Raw genomic sequence first — 16769 nt, 5'->3', positions numbered from 1 at the left:
CCTGCAGCTGTACCACACTGCAGTGTTGTCAGTTCCTCCTAATCCACTATTTGACAATATTCAATTATGCTATGGAGAAAATGAGAGAAAGAGATGGGATGCATGAAACTCATAAGAAGTGTTATATAAACTTAGTAAGCAAGTAGCTTGTGAGATACGGGCAAAATTCTAAAGATGTGCGAAGAACAGAGAATAAGAAAGTAAGTTGTATGATGTACTAAACGGAATATGTGATAAAAAGGATGGAAGAAAGACAAGTGTCACTTATGGACAGAAAGGAGCCAAAGGAAGAGGTAAAATACCTCCAAGCCGACAGTTACGTCAAACCCCCACTGGTGACAACCCGTCTGGCCCCAAGTGTCCTCAACCTTAGAAATACGGCTGAAAGTCAGGACTGCCCAGCTGCGTGACGAGGGAGCCACAGTGCTACCAGGCAGAGTTGCTCCTGTGCGTCTCCCTGAGCGCGGTGGTGGGCTGGCTCCAAGCACCTTTCAGCTGCTGAGCCCCTGCTCAGCTTCAGTTCCGGTCCTACTGACCACACACACCATCACCAGGAAGGCTGATGGGGCTGAGAGAACGAGAGACAGGACAAATCTAGAACCCGGGGTCCAGGCCGTGCAGCCCTTCCACCTCCTTGGACTCTGTCCTTCATGTGTCAACTTGTTTGAAGTCGATTTAATAAATAAACCATGGTATCTGAGCATCTTCATTTGTTCTGGGAGCCTTATCCCCGTGACCTCTGGGATAACATGTCCCTAGAGGCTGTCACTCCTTCAGGGTCATTTCACAGTGATGCTACCACTGTCAGTAGAAGGACAGCCATCCTTTGTTTCCTTCGGATTTCACCAAGACCTATCTACCATGATGGAAGTTCAAGTTGCCGATGGCCACACCCTGAAGGTATCTGCCTGGCCATAGAACTCAGCTCATCAGCCACTAGCTCGTGAGTCTTCATGTGGTTGTGTCTGAGTATTTCATTTATGTTGTCTGGGTCATGGCTGTGCAGTTACATGCTCAACTATACAGTTTATAAATTATGTTACAGTAAGGGCATTCTGCTTGACTTAAAAAGATACACATAAGTAGGTTCAATTATGTATGAATTAAATTTCAAGCTAGTGAAGTGGCTTTCTAGGACATTTGTTATAAAAAGTGGGGATGGGGGGCATTGGGTCTGATGGGGTTGAGAGCCTGGGTGTAAACAGCCCTGGTGTCCAGGCTGCTCACCACTCACAGGCCTCAACTGCCTTCTGAGGGAAACTGAGATGCTGTCATAACAAAATACCATGGACTGGGTAGTTTAAACAGCAGAAATTCATTTTTCACAGTTCTGGAAGCTGGAGGTCTGAGATCAGGGTGCTGGCTGACCTGGTTCCTGATGAGAGCTCTCTTCCTGGCTTCAGACGGCTACCTTCTCTCGCTGTGTCCTTACATGGCCTTTCCTCAGTGTGTACAAGAGGACAGAGAAAGAGATCTCTCTCTCTTCCTCTTTTTGTAAGGACGCCAGTCCCATCAAGATGGCCCCACCCTTAAGGCCCTGTCTCCAAATGCCATCACCTGGTGGGCTAGGACTTCAACTATGCATTCTGGGGGGACTAAGCATCCAGTCCATAGTGCCTGCTAATCACACTGACCCAACTCCAGCAGAATCAAGTTAAGAGTTGGCTTCACTCATCCCTTGGAGTTGCGTTGCCCAACACGGCAGCCACTAGCCATTTACATTCACATTATAATGAACTAAAATCAAACAAAATTAGAACTTCAGTTCCTCAGTTGCACTAGCCACGTTCCCATGTTCAATAGCCATCTGTGGCTGGCAGCTACTACGTTGGACAATGCAGATAAAGAACGTTTCCATCATCACACACGGGCCAGTGCTGCCTTAGTGAATTGCTGTTTATCAAACTCCCTCCAAATCTCCCAACTAACTCTCAGTCTCTCCAGCTGTTTTCACCTGTCACCTCCAGCCATCACTGGGAGACAGGGGTGACCAAATCAACCTCGTTACCAAACTGGAGGAAAAGACCATCCATTTAACCGCGACATGTCCTAAATCCAGAAGACTTCAGCACAAGCAGGAGGCAGCAGGCCTGCCAACACGCGTGAAGGTGACAAGAAGGTAACCGCCGAGGGGGAGGAGCTGCATGCACAAGAGTGCCGACAGGTACCGGAAAACTTCATCCAAGTCTTCGTGAGCAAAAGAGTTGCTGATTCACACCAGGAAACTTGACCTCAGTCCAGGAACCCGTGGGATGCCAAGCCTGGCTCCTGTCTTGACCGACACAGGGAGACCGGGCAGACTTAGCCTGCTCAAAACTGGCTGGGATGGGACAGCCTCAAAGTCACTGCTGCCAAGAAGAAATAGGGAAATACTCTAGCCCACTAGGAGGCCACTGGGTTCCAATTTGGCTATAACCACACCTATCACCCAAGTCCTCTGGGACTTGCCTCACTGACTAAAATAAGCCAGAGGTGGAAACCAAAAGGGGTGATCTTTCTGGCTCCGCAAGTCACCACTTGGCTTGGAATTTTCTCCTTCCATTTCTGGTCTCATTATCTATGGTTCAGTTAAAATACGGAACCAGATTGCAACACAGAGGCACAAAGACCAGCCACATACATGTCTGTCTGCTTCACAAGGTGTTTTAAAGATTACTTAAACCCATTGTCAATGTTGGGAAGAATGAGATATTATATTAATATACTTTTGAGGATTACCTTGAAAAATGGGAAGATCTGACCTCTCTGGGGTCCCTTTCCAGTGTGGCAGCAATGAGCTAAAGCTAAATAACCACCCCACCCACCAACTTCGATGGGCGTGTACTCTCCAATTTGCCACAGATCCCACCACTCCTGGGAACAGAACAGCTTCTTTTACTTAGAAGAATCACATCTCAGAGCAGTTTAATTCATAGAACTGTAGGATCGTTTGAAAGAGAATGACAGTTCATTTCTGATTAGATCTGATACCAGTTTGTTTTTTGTTTTGTTTGTTTGCTTTTGTCGTTCTGACTTTTACTTTGGTGTTCTTTGCGGCACCAAAACCAAAACCAAAAAAGCACCTAGACTCAAACTTGTCAATCGTTTCATCGATGGCGTCTGGACTTCTGAATCATGGTTAGGAAAGCCTTTTCCACTCCAAGGTTATAAAAAGTTTGTTCATTCTTGTTCTAGTACTTTTATAGTTTTACTTTTGACATTTAAACTGTCGATCCATTTGGATTTTCTTCTTGTATACAGTAATAGGAGTGGATCTTTTTTTTTTCTTTCCCAGATGGCTAACCAGTTGTTCCAACACCACTCACTGAATATTCCATCTTTCCCCACTGACTTGGATGCCATCTGCCCTATGTTTTGTCTCTTTCTGGACTGTTCAGCCTTCTCTATTAGCCAGTTAGTCTAGTTAAATATCAGAACCAGAAGTTTTATAATATATTTCAATATTGGTATGGCTGGTACTGCACCACTCTTTTTGGTAGTTTTTCAAGTCTAATCCCCTAGTTCACAGAAAAGAAAACACAAATTGGTCAAAGATCTGAAAAGATGCTCAAACTTGTAAGACACACTTAGAAACTGGTACCACACTGAGATACCATTTTCTCATGCATCAGACTGACAAAAACTCCAAGAATTAGATGACACTGGGTTGGCAAAACAGGCCCTCTCAGACACTGCTGGTAGAAGTTTAAATGGATAGAATCCTTACAGAGGGTAACTTGGAGATATCTACCAAATTTAAATATGTACTTTCCCCTTGACCCTGAATTCCACTGCTGGAAACTTGCCCATCAGATACACTTGCAGAAAAACAAAACAATGGGCATACAGGGATATTCAAAGTCATATTGATGGTAATTGCAAAAGACTGGAAACACCCAATAAGGAACTGGTTAAATCATTTACAGCGTATCATTCAAAGGAATAATAGGCATCTGCGGAAAGAATGAGGAAGCTCTTTCTATATATTGACTTACGAAGTTCTCCAAGGTCCACACCTAAATGAAGAAAGCAAAGTGCAGAGAGTGTGTACAGCATGTTACCTACGAACACAAGAATACGTACCAGTATTTTTGCTAAATTCTGAGAGGCCGTGCGTTGCGCAAAATCTTGCACTAAAATAATGGGATTGATGGGGGAAAGTAGGGGTTTTCCCTGCCTTTGGTATAATACGAGAGGAATTCCCACAGAAGAGGGCACTCCCACGGTGCTTAAGCCCCGTGCCGGCCCCAGCCTTACAATGCGGATTTCACCAAAGGGGCGTTTGTGCTATGTCGATGGCTCAAAAGTCTCAAACTGGTCTTTCTCTTACCACAACGACTTCCTAAAACACAGAGCTCAGGAAAGAGAAGTGAACTGGGGAAAAATTTAAGACCATCAAATCTGAGTTTAGGGTAACAGTGATATTTTACATTTGTAGGGCACTTAGTTTTGCCAGGTGCTATTCTAAACACTGCACGTACATTAACTCATTTAATTACTGCAGCGCCCCATGCGCAGGTCCTACTTGTATTCCCATTTCACAGGGGAAGAAACTGACGTTCTAAGAAGAAACGTGGCTCAAGGTCACATGCTCGTACACCGAGTACACAACTGGGAAGTTAAGTGGCCTGACTTCAGTTATGGCTTTCAACGATCATGTTACAAAATCAGTGAGAGAAACGAAAGTCCACTCTGCCGTTACGGACCTCATCTATGTGCCCATGACCATTCCACCTAGTCCCCCAACAGCCCCCCCCCGGGGGGGGCATCCAACCCCTCTGTGGCACCAGCAAGGTCTTACGACATACTCGCAAGATGCTTCTTCTTTTCTTTTTAATCTTTCTGGTCATTTCTGTGAACAGCGGTGTTTTAGCAGGAGAAGCCAAAATGGAACAACAACAAAAAAATCAACCCCCTAAGAAATATATTTCAGCTATAAAAACCCCTGGGTGAACTTAAAAAAAGAAAACAAACAACCATGAAATGGCTGAAGAACGGCTGTGAACTCTTCTTTTTAACGTTCACTGTACATTTGGTGGGGAGGCAGTGTTATCCATGCAGATACACATCTCCAACCAGGGCCTTGGGGCTCTGCTGAGGTTTCTGGAAGTTGATGAAATCAGGTAGAAGACCCAGGGGGAGGCCCCTGGGCTTACCTAGTGCTGGCTCTGTGACCCTAAGCAAGCCAGACAGCTGCGGTGCCTCACTGTAAACGGTGGGGTGCTCCTGACCGAGGTTCTTCTTGCTGCTACATAGTTATGATTTTCATTCTTAGGAAGGAAAAGGACTCAGCCCAGCTTCTAAACACAGACCAGTTTTACTCCAAGTCGGTGCTTTCAGGCCTACAACTCAGTCTCCATCTCCCTCTTTATTCCCTTCTTTGTTGCCCCCCCAACCCCAAAACTAAACTCCACCAACGTCTTCTGCTCTGAAATGTGCACAGAGTAGTTCGAGAGTTTATTTCTCCTCTGGAACAACTTGAAAAAAAAAGTTAATAGGAAGCACATGGGCATGGTGTGTGAGCCTTCTGTGTGTTTGTGTTTGAAAAAAAAATACTTAAGGAGGACTATGTCAGGCTTGCAAAATGCCTGGGCTGTCTCAAGAGCAGTTTATGGCCATTAGCATCAGACCGAAGGCAGTTAATTGGGACAAAGTCCAGCTGGCATCTGGGCCACGAGGGCGATAAGAAAATAACCTGGATTATTCCCATGGTCGGGTGGGAACAGAACAGGAGATGTTTTTCCATTTGTGAGAGGCTGATGGGGATGGAGGTGGGGGGCAAGGCTCTGCCAGGGCTCGTCCATGCAGGATCGTCTTCTAGATGGATCTGGGAGAGTGTGGAGGGCAGGCTGGCGTTGGGGTTACGTGCCTGGGCTCTGGAGTGTAACTGCCTAGTTTCAAATCCCATGGCCACAACCATGTGACCTTGGCTACTTTACCATGCTGTGCCTCAGTTTTTCCACCTGTAAGATGGGGACAATGATAGAACCTACGTCTTAGGGCTATTGGCAAGATCAAGAGGAATCGTGTGTATGCAGAGCTGGGATGGAATATGGATTCCTGAAGGATACAGGAAATAGCTGTTGGAGGAAACGACACAGGCTCTGGAATTCTACCCTGAATTCCAGCTCTGCACACTTAGTGGCTCTGGGATCTCAGGCGAGTCATTTCTCTGCTCTGAGCCTCACTTTCATCGTGTGTAAAGCAGAGCTGGTGGGGTCCACCTCATGTGACTGCTATAAGGACCAGAGAAGAAATAACATATTCTAATAACATATGCCCCCATCCGGGGTGGGGGGGGGGCTCCTGCTTCACTTCCTAGTCTCATCTCCGCTACTTACTACACCCAGATTCTTGGCTCTCCTTTGGCGTCTTCTAACACTACAAGCCTTTTCCTGACTCTGGGCCTTTGCTCTTGCTGGTCCCTCTGCCTGGGCTGTCCTGTCTCCAGCTACTCATGTGCCTGGCTCCTTTCCATCACTCAGGTCTCCCTAACCTCCTGGGTAATGTCCATCACCACTCCCTTCATCACTGCCCATCACACACCACCTTGTCTTTGTCCTTCACACGATTTATCACAATCTGTAAGGATCAATTTATTTACTTGATCACTGTCTGTCTCTCTCCATGAGGGAACTATCTTTATTGGCTGCTGTGTTTCCAGTGCCTACAAGTGCCTCAGTAATACACAAGGAATGAATGGATGGATGGGGACCCACTCCTACGTAACTAAACTCACTTATTACACTGGAGCAGGGTGGGGGGTGGGCGTCTCAGACTAAAGGAGGGTGGGCCGTGTTTGTCTTCAACCTCTGTAGCCTTAGAAGCCCCAAGGCAGTCAGTTCTGTTTCTGTTGTAAGAGCTGAAACAAACTGGTTGATACTGACCCAAATGCAAGTCCCAGTTCAGTGTCTTCACAAGCCTTTATCATCAGGATTGGTGCCATAATTCACTCCCCCACTTGAAGATGGGTCCCAGCAGCTTATACCCTTCTGTGGGACCCAGAAAGGCCACTGTGGGAGACAGAGGTGAGAGCAGAAACAGAGGAGGCAGGAGAGTACCAAGGACAGGAGCAGACTTTGAGTGAGGCTGGGAGTTGGGGATCCACCAGACCCCCAAGAGACCTGACACAGCCCATTTCTCACTGCACCTGCAGTAAAATCTAAACTCCTTGCCCTGATGCCGGGCAGATCAGGCATTTCCTTCATGCCTCAGTCTCTTCTCCTCCTTTTACTTGGATGGTGAAAGAGTGGAGGTGGGTACAGGAAAATCCAGCAAGCCAGTTTTTTAGGGTGTGCAGGGTGGGAGGTACACACTGGTGTTTCTTCCCTGAGGCTACCCAGTGGGGATGCAGCGCCCAGAACCTCCTGCCTGGGATAAGAGCTCCTTTCCTCCTTCCTATCCAGTATTCCCCACAGCTGGCATTTTTCTGAGTCTACAATGGACCTTCCTGTCCTATCACACTTAAAATCAAAGTCAGCACCTTCCCACAGCCCTCAAGGCTCTACATGATTCGGCCCTGCCCTCCCCCAAGACTCTCTCCTCCTACATTCCCTTGACCCTGCTCCTGCCTCACTGGCCTCTATTCTCTGCCTCAAACACATTAAGACACTTCTCTTCACACAGCTTTTGTATGAGCTGCTCCCTCTGCCTGAATGCTCTTTCCCCAGGTCTGCGCATAGCTGTTTCTGCCTCACACTTTAGGTCTCTGTCCAATGTCACCTCTTCAAAGAGCCTTCCCTATGACTCTGTCTAAAGTTACCTGTCCCACCTCTCCTGACTCCACAACTACCCATCACTGTCTATGCAAAGAGTGTGTTTATTTGCTTCATTGCATTCAACCCCTTCCAAAATTCACCGTCTACTTGCTGCCTGGTTTATTGTCAGTCTCTCCCTCCTGCTCTGGAATTGCCATGAGTCATATCTCCTCTGCCCACCACAGCAACTCTTGAGATAGATCCTGGCACATAGTAGGTACTCCAAAAAATTGCTGAATAAACGAATGAACGACTGGACACTCAACTCAGGCAGTGAATTAGAGACGGCTGGAAGGGGCCGCAGCGCCACACTCACCGTGCATCTGGTAGGTGTATGGGCTCTGTCCAGTGGGTGGGGTGCTGAAGCTGGAGCCGTAGCTGAGGAATCCACTCTGGCCGGGGGAATGGTTCAAGCTATCTTCTGTCTTGATGCCTTGGAAGGAGGAAAAAGAAGCACCAGGCACACATAATTAGGATGCTTCCTTGTCACCCACAGGAGAGCCAGTAAGTCAAGACAGCATGCGGTTTTATGAGCTGAAGTTAGCCTACATATGAATCTTGCCTGGTCTGCGTATTTTAAAGAAAAATCTGAAATCGGTTGCTTTTGTTTAAACAACAGGAGATTCCGTCCCCCCCCCCAAAAAAACCCTAGGCTTATGGCTTCTCTCTATCAACAGGATGATCTAGAAACCACATGCCTGAGTTCCCACGTGATGACAGGCTTCACCCGCAGGATCCCCAATCTGTGTGCTTCCCAGGTCACCACGGATCCCATACTGTCTCTGAGACACTGTGGCTGGTTTTAAGATGCTGTTTTTCCATTGCAGTGTTTTTTAGTGTTGTTTGTTGTTTTTGCATCCTAGGACACATTCAAAAATGAGAGAGAGAAAGGCAGGCTAAGAAGGTCTCATATTTTGCACATGCCATCAAGCTTCATGCTTCCTGCCAGGCTCTGATGGTAGTCAGTTTACCACCCCCCTATTCCAAGGACTGGCTCCATATATGGCTTAAACGTCTATCAGGATTTGGGGGCGAAGGTGTTGAATGAGCCATTTGTTCTTTGTAGAGATAATGCCACTGACCCCTAAGACATGCTCGCCACTCTTCTTGTGGGGGGACCTGCTTATCCAAAGGCCACAGTTACAAATCTGCCTTCCGCTTCAGCCAAACTCTGACATGCTTCCCCAAAGCAGAGACATCAATTTCATCAGCGAGGGGCTGGAGAAGGGATTGTATTAAGGGAGGGGGCTGATCCAACATCAGTAGCCCATACATTATATTTTTATTTAAAATGTAATAAACTTTGCTTATCTTTGCTAATCTTATAGGGGTAAAATAGTATTTCGATACTATTTAAATCTGCGTTTTTTTTTTTTCAAAGAACACTTCTCGTTCTGGGGATGGTTCTGTAATTGTGGTTTCCCTCCTTCTCCCCGACTCAGCCCCATAAATAAAGAGAATGCTTAGTAAGGTAAAAATGATGGATTTTGGGCTGGAGTCCCAAATGGGTTGCTTCATTACTGGGTGGCCTGGACAGTGTCTCCTCCAACCCCAGCCTGAAAGTCTCCTCCCTTACAAAATAAAATGCTGATTCCTGCTGGCAGGATTATCGGGAGATGAAAAGAAGAGGAAAGAATGAGCATATGAGGCTCTGAATGAGGTATTTAGAAACACGCATCTCTTGCACACAATAAAGCGAATATCGAAATAAAGCAAGTCACATGGCTTTTCTGGTTTCCTAGTACACATAAAAGTTGGGTTTACACTATACTGTAGTCTTATTAAGTGTGCAATAACATTATGTCTTAAAAAGCAATCTACATATCTTCATTTAAAACTACTTTATTGCTAAAAAATGCTAACTGTCACCTGAGCCTTCAGATGATGGTTACAAAAAGAATTGCAATTTTTTGCTGGTGGAGGGTCTTGCCTCAATGTCGATGGTTGCTGACTGATCAGGGTGATGACTGCTGAAGGCTGGGGTGGCTGTGGCAATTTCTTAAAGACAAAATGAAATACGCTGCATTGGTTGACTCTTCCTTTCACGGACGATTTCTCTGTAGTGTGTAATGCAGTTTGACAGCATTTTACCCACAGTAGAACTTCTTTCAAAATTGGAGTCAGCTGTCACAAATTCTGTCACTGCTTTATCAACTAGGTTAATGTAATATTCTAAATGCTTTGCTGTCATTTCAAGAACCTTCACATTATCTTTGCTGGGAGTAGATTTCATCTCAAGTAACCGCTTTCTTTGCTCACCCGTAAGAAGCAACTCTTCGTGAAAGTTTAACCATGAGATTGCAGCAACTTGGTCACGTCTTCCAATGTTCCAATTCTAGGTCTCTTGCTAGTTCCATCACACCTGCAGCTGCTTCCTCCACTGAAATCTTGAACTCCTCCAAGTCACCCATGAGGGCTGGCTCGGTGGTGAAAGAGGTCCAGTTTTGGCCTCCCTCAACTTTCTACATGGCTTCATCACTAAGCTTCATTATTTGTAGCTTTTGATTTCAAATGAGAGATGTGTGACCCTTCCTTTTACTTAACACTTTGAGGCCATTGTAGGGCTATTAATTGGCCTAATTTCAATACTGCTGTGTCTCAGGGAAGATGGAGGCCCAAGGAGAGAGAGAGAGACAGGGGAACAGATGGTCAGTGGGACACACACATTTATTGATTAAGTTTGCTGTTTTTCTTACCTGGGCGCAGTTTGTGGCATCCTAAAACAATCACAATAGTAACGTCAAAGATCACTGATCATAAATCACCGTAACAGACAGAACAAAATCAAAAGGTCTGAAATGTTGTGAGAATTACTACCAAAGTGTGACAGAGAGACATGAAGTGAGCAAATGCAGTTGGAAAAATGATGCTGACAGACTTGCTCGACACAGGGTTGCCACAAACCGTCGATTTGTAAAAAATGCAACAAAGCAAAGTGCAATAGAACAGGGTCTGTCTGTACACCCATTGGTTTCTGTATCATCTGTGGCTGCTTCTGAGATACAAGGGCAGAGCTGAGTAGTTGCGATCGACATCGTATGGCCTGCAAAGCCCAAGAGATTTCTTATCAGGCTGTTTACGGAAAAAGTTGGTCGACCTCTATTCTATGTAAGGAAATGCAGAAAGAGCAAATGAGAAACAGCAAATCCAGGGAGGTGTGTATTTGAGAATAAAGGGAGGACATCTCCCTTTTTTTTAATGTTGGATGGTCAGTTCATGGGCATTTGTACTGCTAGTCTTTATGCTTTCACATGTGTCTTAAATGTTGCATAATAAATAGAGGAAAAAAAACCCTCCATACTCTGACCTTGCCTCTAGTTTGCTCAATTGTGTTGTTATTTCCCTGTAGCTATTTAAACAAAAGTAATCATGCTACTTGTCAGGGAGCAAGGAGAGAAGTTTCCTAACAAGATTCAACAAGGTTCGTCCAGACGGTGAGCAAACACGGCTTGCTGGGGCACAGGCATGTTTGCAGGGAAACGGCTCTTCATCTCGCCTGTCATTACTCAGTGACGTGGACATCGCGGGGGTGTGTGGCAGCCGGGCTTCTCCTGTACTGATTGAGCATTTCCCTTGGGGCAGGCCCTGTGAGGTAAGCCTTTTATATAGATCAGGGGTTGACACATTATGGTTGGGGGCCAAGTCTGGCCCATTGCCTGTTTGTGTAAATAAAGTTTTATTGGAACCCAAGACACACCCATAAGTTTACATACTGTCTGGCTGCTTTCATGCTCGGACGGCAGTGTTGAGTGGCTGTGACAGAGATAGTATGGCTCAGAAAGCTGAAAATATTTACGATCTGACCCTTTACAGAAAAAGGGAGCTGACTCTTGATGCACATGATCTCATTTCATCTTCACAACAACCATGAGGAAGCCAGACTTGGTATCACTCCCATTGTATAAAGGGGGGAACTTGCCCAGGGTCTTAGGACCAGCAAGAGGCAGAGGTGGGGTGTGAACCCAGGACATGTGATCCTACCACTTACGCTGTATTCTCAGGAAATGGATCCCCTGAAAGTAAGCGAGGCTATAAACTGACTTTGAACCAAATTCATTTCCACCTGATGCCATGTTTTGTCTGGAAACAGGGCTGGTTTGCTCTTTTATGCTGAAAAATAATCCAGCTTCATTTTTCTTGGCTGTCAGCCAAACGGGGTAACTTACGTGTGATTTTATCACAAATCGATCACAGGAGGCATAGGGGTTAGAAGAGATGCCCACACCAGTTGGTGAAGGTCTGTCATAGGTAATCCCCCAGGACTGATGAAATGTGCGCTCAGGCAGAGCTCTGCGGTGAGGGGCCTGGACTCCAGACCCAGGCTGCCCGGGTGTTAACTCCACCTCTGCCGCCGACCAGCTGGGGGCCCTGGGCAAGTTATTTATCCTCTCTGAGCTTCCATTTATTTATCCCTTGAAAGAGGAGAATGATGGAACCCTTCCTCCTTAGGATTGAGTGGGGGATTAAAAGAACTAGTGGAGACAGCGCACTGAGAACTGTGGGCGGCAACATCTCAGTGGTGGAGACTAGATCCATGCCCGACCTGATGCCCCAGGACCCGTCACTCCTAACTCCACAACTGCCCCAGAATGTGTCTACTTCTGTCTGTCCACTGCCCGTCAGACCACCATTGCTCCACTCCAGGCTCTCTGTCTCCCAACCTGCCTTCCTGTTTCTCCTCTTGCTTCCTCCCAATCCAACCTCCCGACAACAGCCCAACTGATCATTAAAAAAACCGGACTGTATCAGATAGCCCTCTGTTTATAAACCTGCCAATGAGTTCTTGCTTCACTTGGAATAAAATCCTTCCCAGGCACGAAGGCTCTGCCCACCTTGCCTACCTCATCTGTACTGTGTTCCAGCCACTGGGCTTCCTGGCCTTTACACATCTCCCATCCCCAGGCCTTCCCACGGGTGGTCCCCTCTCCCTGGACACCCTCCCTCCTGTGCTAACACACGGTCATCTGTCAGTTCTCAGCTGAATCAACTCCTCATCTAAAAGGTCTTCCCTGGCACTGGAACCCAAATTAAATCTTGCCTGTTCTGTTCCTTCTCACAACTTTCTTCTCTTCCTTTGTATCAGGCATCTTAATTTGAAATAACACCTACAATTTTTACAAGTTCATTTAATATTCTTCTCCCTCTTGGCTGGGGATGGCAGACTCAAAGGTCTTCAGAGGACAGGCAGATAATTCAAGCCAGTACTGAAAGCTGGGGGAGGACTGTGGTGAATATGAGCTAACAGGGTCCACCCTATTCAGACCCACCCACTCCTGACACAAAAAATGTAGGCCCAGTGCTGCCCGATCATCTGTTGTCATTTTTTTTGACATTAGAAATAGAAATTTCAATGTAAACATTTCCCATGTAAAAACTGGCAATTAATTTTTAAAACGTCAAGTACATTTTACAGATTAAAAAAATATCCATGGACCATGTTATCTGCTGGCCTTCACTTTTCAGCCTTTGTTGTAGACTGTAAGCTCCACAAACATTCTACTTGTTGACCACTGTGTATGCCCAGCACATAACCCAATGCTGAATGAATGAATGAATGAATGAACAAAAGGACAAGACAGAGGGAGGGAGGGAAAAGAGGGAGGAAAAAAATTCAAGTCTCTGCACTCTAGCCACACCATCTAGTCGGGAAGAGAAGATGATCATATTAATGTAACAGTTGAAGACACGGAGGCTTGGAGGAGCCAGAGGCAGCTGGGGTTAGGAGGTCAGTCTCCTGCTGGCCAATCCTGTTCTTTCCACTGGATACCGTGGATTTGGGTGGACTGGACAGCCATCTGCATGGATGTCTGTGGTTCTGTCTGCCTCCTCCTCCTCTGGGGACCTCTTCTCCTCACATTCAGATCAGTTCTCTTGGGTGAGCCCAACATGACCCGGGTTCCATGGATGTACACGTGGTGAAATGTGGCCATCCACAGCATTCCATCTTTCGGCCCTGTGTTTGGGTCAGAGATGGCCATGGGAGTCCAGTTAGAGGGACCTCTGGGACTATGTGGGGAGGCTCTCTTTTTGGGGAGTTACAGCCTGGGACTGCCAAGGATGCCTTTGGTCCCACAGTGGAGAGCCTGCCTGAGACAGAAGCCCACACAAAAGGAAGCAGAGAGACTAATTCCTCATATTATTGCTTATGTACCTGGATCCAACCCTACCTGAAGCTAGTGCCCTAAGATTTTTCAGGTATGTTTGCAATAAACACCCTTATTTCCTTAAGCTAATTAGTATTGGATTTTTGTCGTGTGCTACCAAAAGGGCTTTGGTTGACACACCAGTTAAGATGGGAAGTAACAGCATGAATAAAGCCACAGACAGTGTGAAGGTTAATTTTACGTGTCTACTTGGGCCATGGAGTCCCCAGACATTCAGTCATATATTATTCTGGTTGTGTCTATGGGGATGTTTCTGAAAGAGACTAATTTGAATCAGTGGACTGAGGAAAACTGACTGCCCTCCCTCATGCGGGTGGGCCTCTTCCAACCAACTGAAAACCTGAATAGAACACCAGGCTGAGTAAGAGGGCACTCCTCTGAGTGCAGAGCTGAGACACTGGTCTTGTCCTGTCTTCAGACTCAAATTGAAAAATCAGCTCTTCTTGGGTCTTAGGCCTCCCGGCCTTTGGAGTAGAACTTACACTACCAGCCATCCTGATTCTCAGGACTCCAGACTCAGACTGGAATGACACCATTGGCTCCCCCGGGCCTTTGGCTTGTTGACGACAGATCTTGGGGCTTCTCAGCCTCCATAATCAGGTAAGCCAACCCCTATGAGAAATCTCTCTCTGTGTGTCTGTCTTTTTATCTCAGCTCCATCCCATTGGTTCTGTTTCTCTGGAGAACCCTGATGAATGCCGACAGGGACAGGCAAGCAGTGGATGGTGAGCCTGGTTCACTGAGTCTCCAGTTCTGAGCAGCAGGGTTCTGACAGTAGAGGTCTGCAGGTCTCTTGTTTTTGCCTTCCCAGCATCCATTTCTCTCTCTTCTGATACCACCACTGTGCTTTCCTTGAGGAGAACCACCCCTCCCTCAGAGACATCCCATATGCTGCAGCCTCCGATCCCCCTCACCCCCACCTCCGTGCTTGCCCTAAGCACTGTCACATGACCTGACGTGAGCTGTGAGGGTCAATACTGGATTCTGGTGGGACTGCTGGGAAAGATGAACTCGCTTTCCACAACGAGTGCTGCACTCCAAGGATGCAAACCCAGAACTGACAGGTACCATCTCTGCTGCCACATGGGAAGACTCCATATGGAAGTAAAGTCAGCTCAGAGGAAAACATCTAAGGATGCTGAGACATCTTCCTCCTGACAGCATTTGAACACCTAGATACAGCCATACCATACAACTAGATCCATCAGCTGTATCCCCAAATTTACCAGTATGCGACTCATTAAATTTCCATTTCCCCTAAGCCAGCTTGGGTTAAGTTTCTTCCTCTTACAATCAAGAGGCCTTGCTATAGTCTCTAGAACATGAACTATATTTAAAGTGTCTGTCCTCCTCTATCTCCAACCAAAATAAGGCTAGCTGCATCTCTCACTCTGCAATTAACTGAAACAATAGGGCAGAAAAAAGACCATGACATTGGGGATCCCAGGGGAAAGCAAGGGCTTGGTCAGGTACTCACTGTAAGAAGGGATTCCATAGGCTTGTGCTGGAGGTGGGTAAGCCGTGTAGGGGGTGGCCTGCTGGATTCCCGCACTGTACTGGGTCTGGCCGTAGGCTGCCATGGCCGTGGGAGGCTGGCTGGACAGGACACGTGGGCAAGGTCTGTGTGGAAGGAGACAAGGTGAAATCTCCAAGCACAGCCCAGCATCCCTTCCCCCTTATCTTGGTATCACCACTATTATTACCCTTTGGGTATTTACTCTTTCCAGGGTAGAGACAAATTACGTGTTCACCAAATCCCATTTCACTTTCCCTTCCTGGGCACCAGGAGGATTACAGTTTCTGTCTCCCTTGCAGTCAGATTCAACCCCATGACTAGGTTCTGCCCAAGAGAATGCATAAGTCACTGGAAGATTTGGCCAATAAAACCATCCCTTGGGTCCCTCCTGCTCTTTTGGCAGCCACTGTGGAGGGGACAAGTTGAGATGGCAGAGCCAATGTGGTTACATCCTGGATTCCTGAGTCAGCCTGTGGAGCAGAGGTGCCCTGGAGAGTTGGACAATGCGATCAACATTGGACTTTAGATAAGAAACAAACCTTTGTTGCATTAAGCCACTGAGAACAGGGTTTATTGATTATTACAACACAGCCTATCCCACCCTGACTCTTTACCCTAATTTAGACACCTTCCCAAGTGATTGCAGCTTTGACAGGGCTGTCAGTCAAGATGTCTGGCTCTTGGCCAAGGGGAGGGCACATGAGCAAGATCATCCAATCAGACTCTGTCTTGGGAATTTAAATTTTAGGCTGAATAATTCACTCCAACAGCCACATTTTAAAGAGACTGTTTTTCAGTTCCTTTCTTCCTAAGCTGTCCTATTCTTGGTCTTTCTCAAGGCCTGATTATTCGATTTTTGCTTACACTGCGAGCTACTCCAGATCCTCCCCAAAGTCCTTTCGGGCTTAACATCAGCTAAGGTCTATTTCTGTTACTTGCAACCAAAGAACACAAATGGATTCCTTATTCCATGATGAATAACAGGTTCCATGAAGGGCTGGGATTTAAAGGACCGCTTACCTAAGACAGCTGCAATATAATAACTGCTCCTGATCTCTGCGTTCTGACCACAGGCTAGAAGCTGTGTTGCCCAGGCCTGATAAATGCGCTAAATTCCATCAGATACTCCTATCAACTCTCTGGGTTAGAGGCTCTTATCATTTCCACCTTACAGGGGAGAAAACTGAAGCTCAGAGACCAGAAGTCACAGCAGGAAAGTGGGAAACCTAGATCTCAAGCTCAGAAGTCTGACTGCAGAGCCCACACTTGTAACCCTGAAGCTTTACTTCTTCTCACTGAATAGCCCTGAGATTGCCTCAGCCCTGCAGGCAGCAATAAAGTCACAGGGGGTTG

General features: G+C 46.6%; 1 protein-coding gene across 6 annotated transcripts in view; it reads right to left on the bottom strand.

The window, feature by feature from the left end:
- The window catches only part of EYA2 (EYA transcriptional coactivator and phosphatase 2), a 231391-nt gene that overhangs the window by 117839 nt on the left and 96783 nt on the right, over positions 1-16769 (bottom strand). For 5 of the 6 annotated variants that reach the window (XM_072944335.1, XM_072944340.1, XM_072944336.1 and 2 more), the window contains 2 exons: positions 15378-15520; positions 8053-8169 (listed from right to left, as the gene is read on the bottom strand). In XM_072944335.1, coding sequence (XP_072800436.1) covers positions 8053-8169; positions 15378-15520 — 260 coding nt within the window. Of the gene's footprint in view, positions 1-8052; positions 8170-15377; positions 15521-16280; positions 16343-16769 lie in introns of those variants that run through there. The other variant, XM_072944341.1, reaches the window with a different exon arrangement.

Source organism: Vicugna pacos, chromosome 19 (genome assembly GCF_048564905.1).
Source record: "Vicugna pacos chromosome 19, VicPac4, whole genome shotgun sequence".
Lineage (NCBI taxonomy): Eukaryota > Metazoa > Chordata > Mammalia > Artiodactyla > Camelidae > Vicugna > Vicugna pacos.
This window is presented reverse-complemented; position numbering and strand designations above follow the sequence as displayed.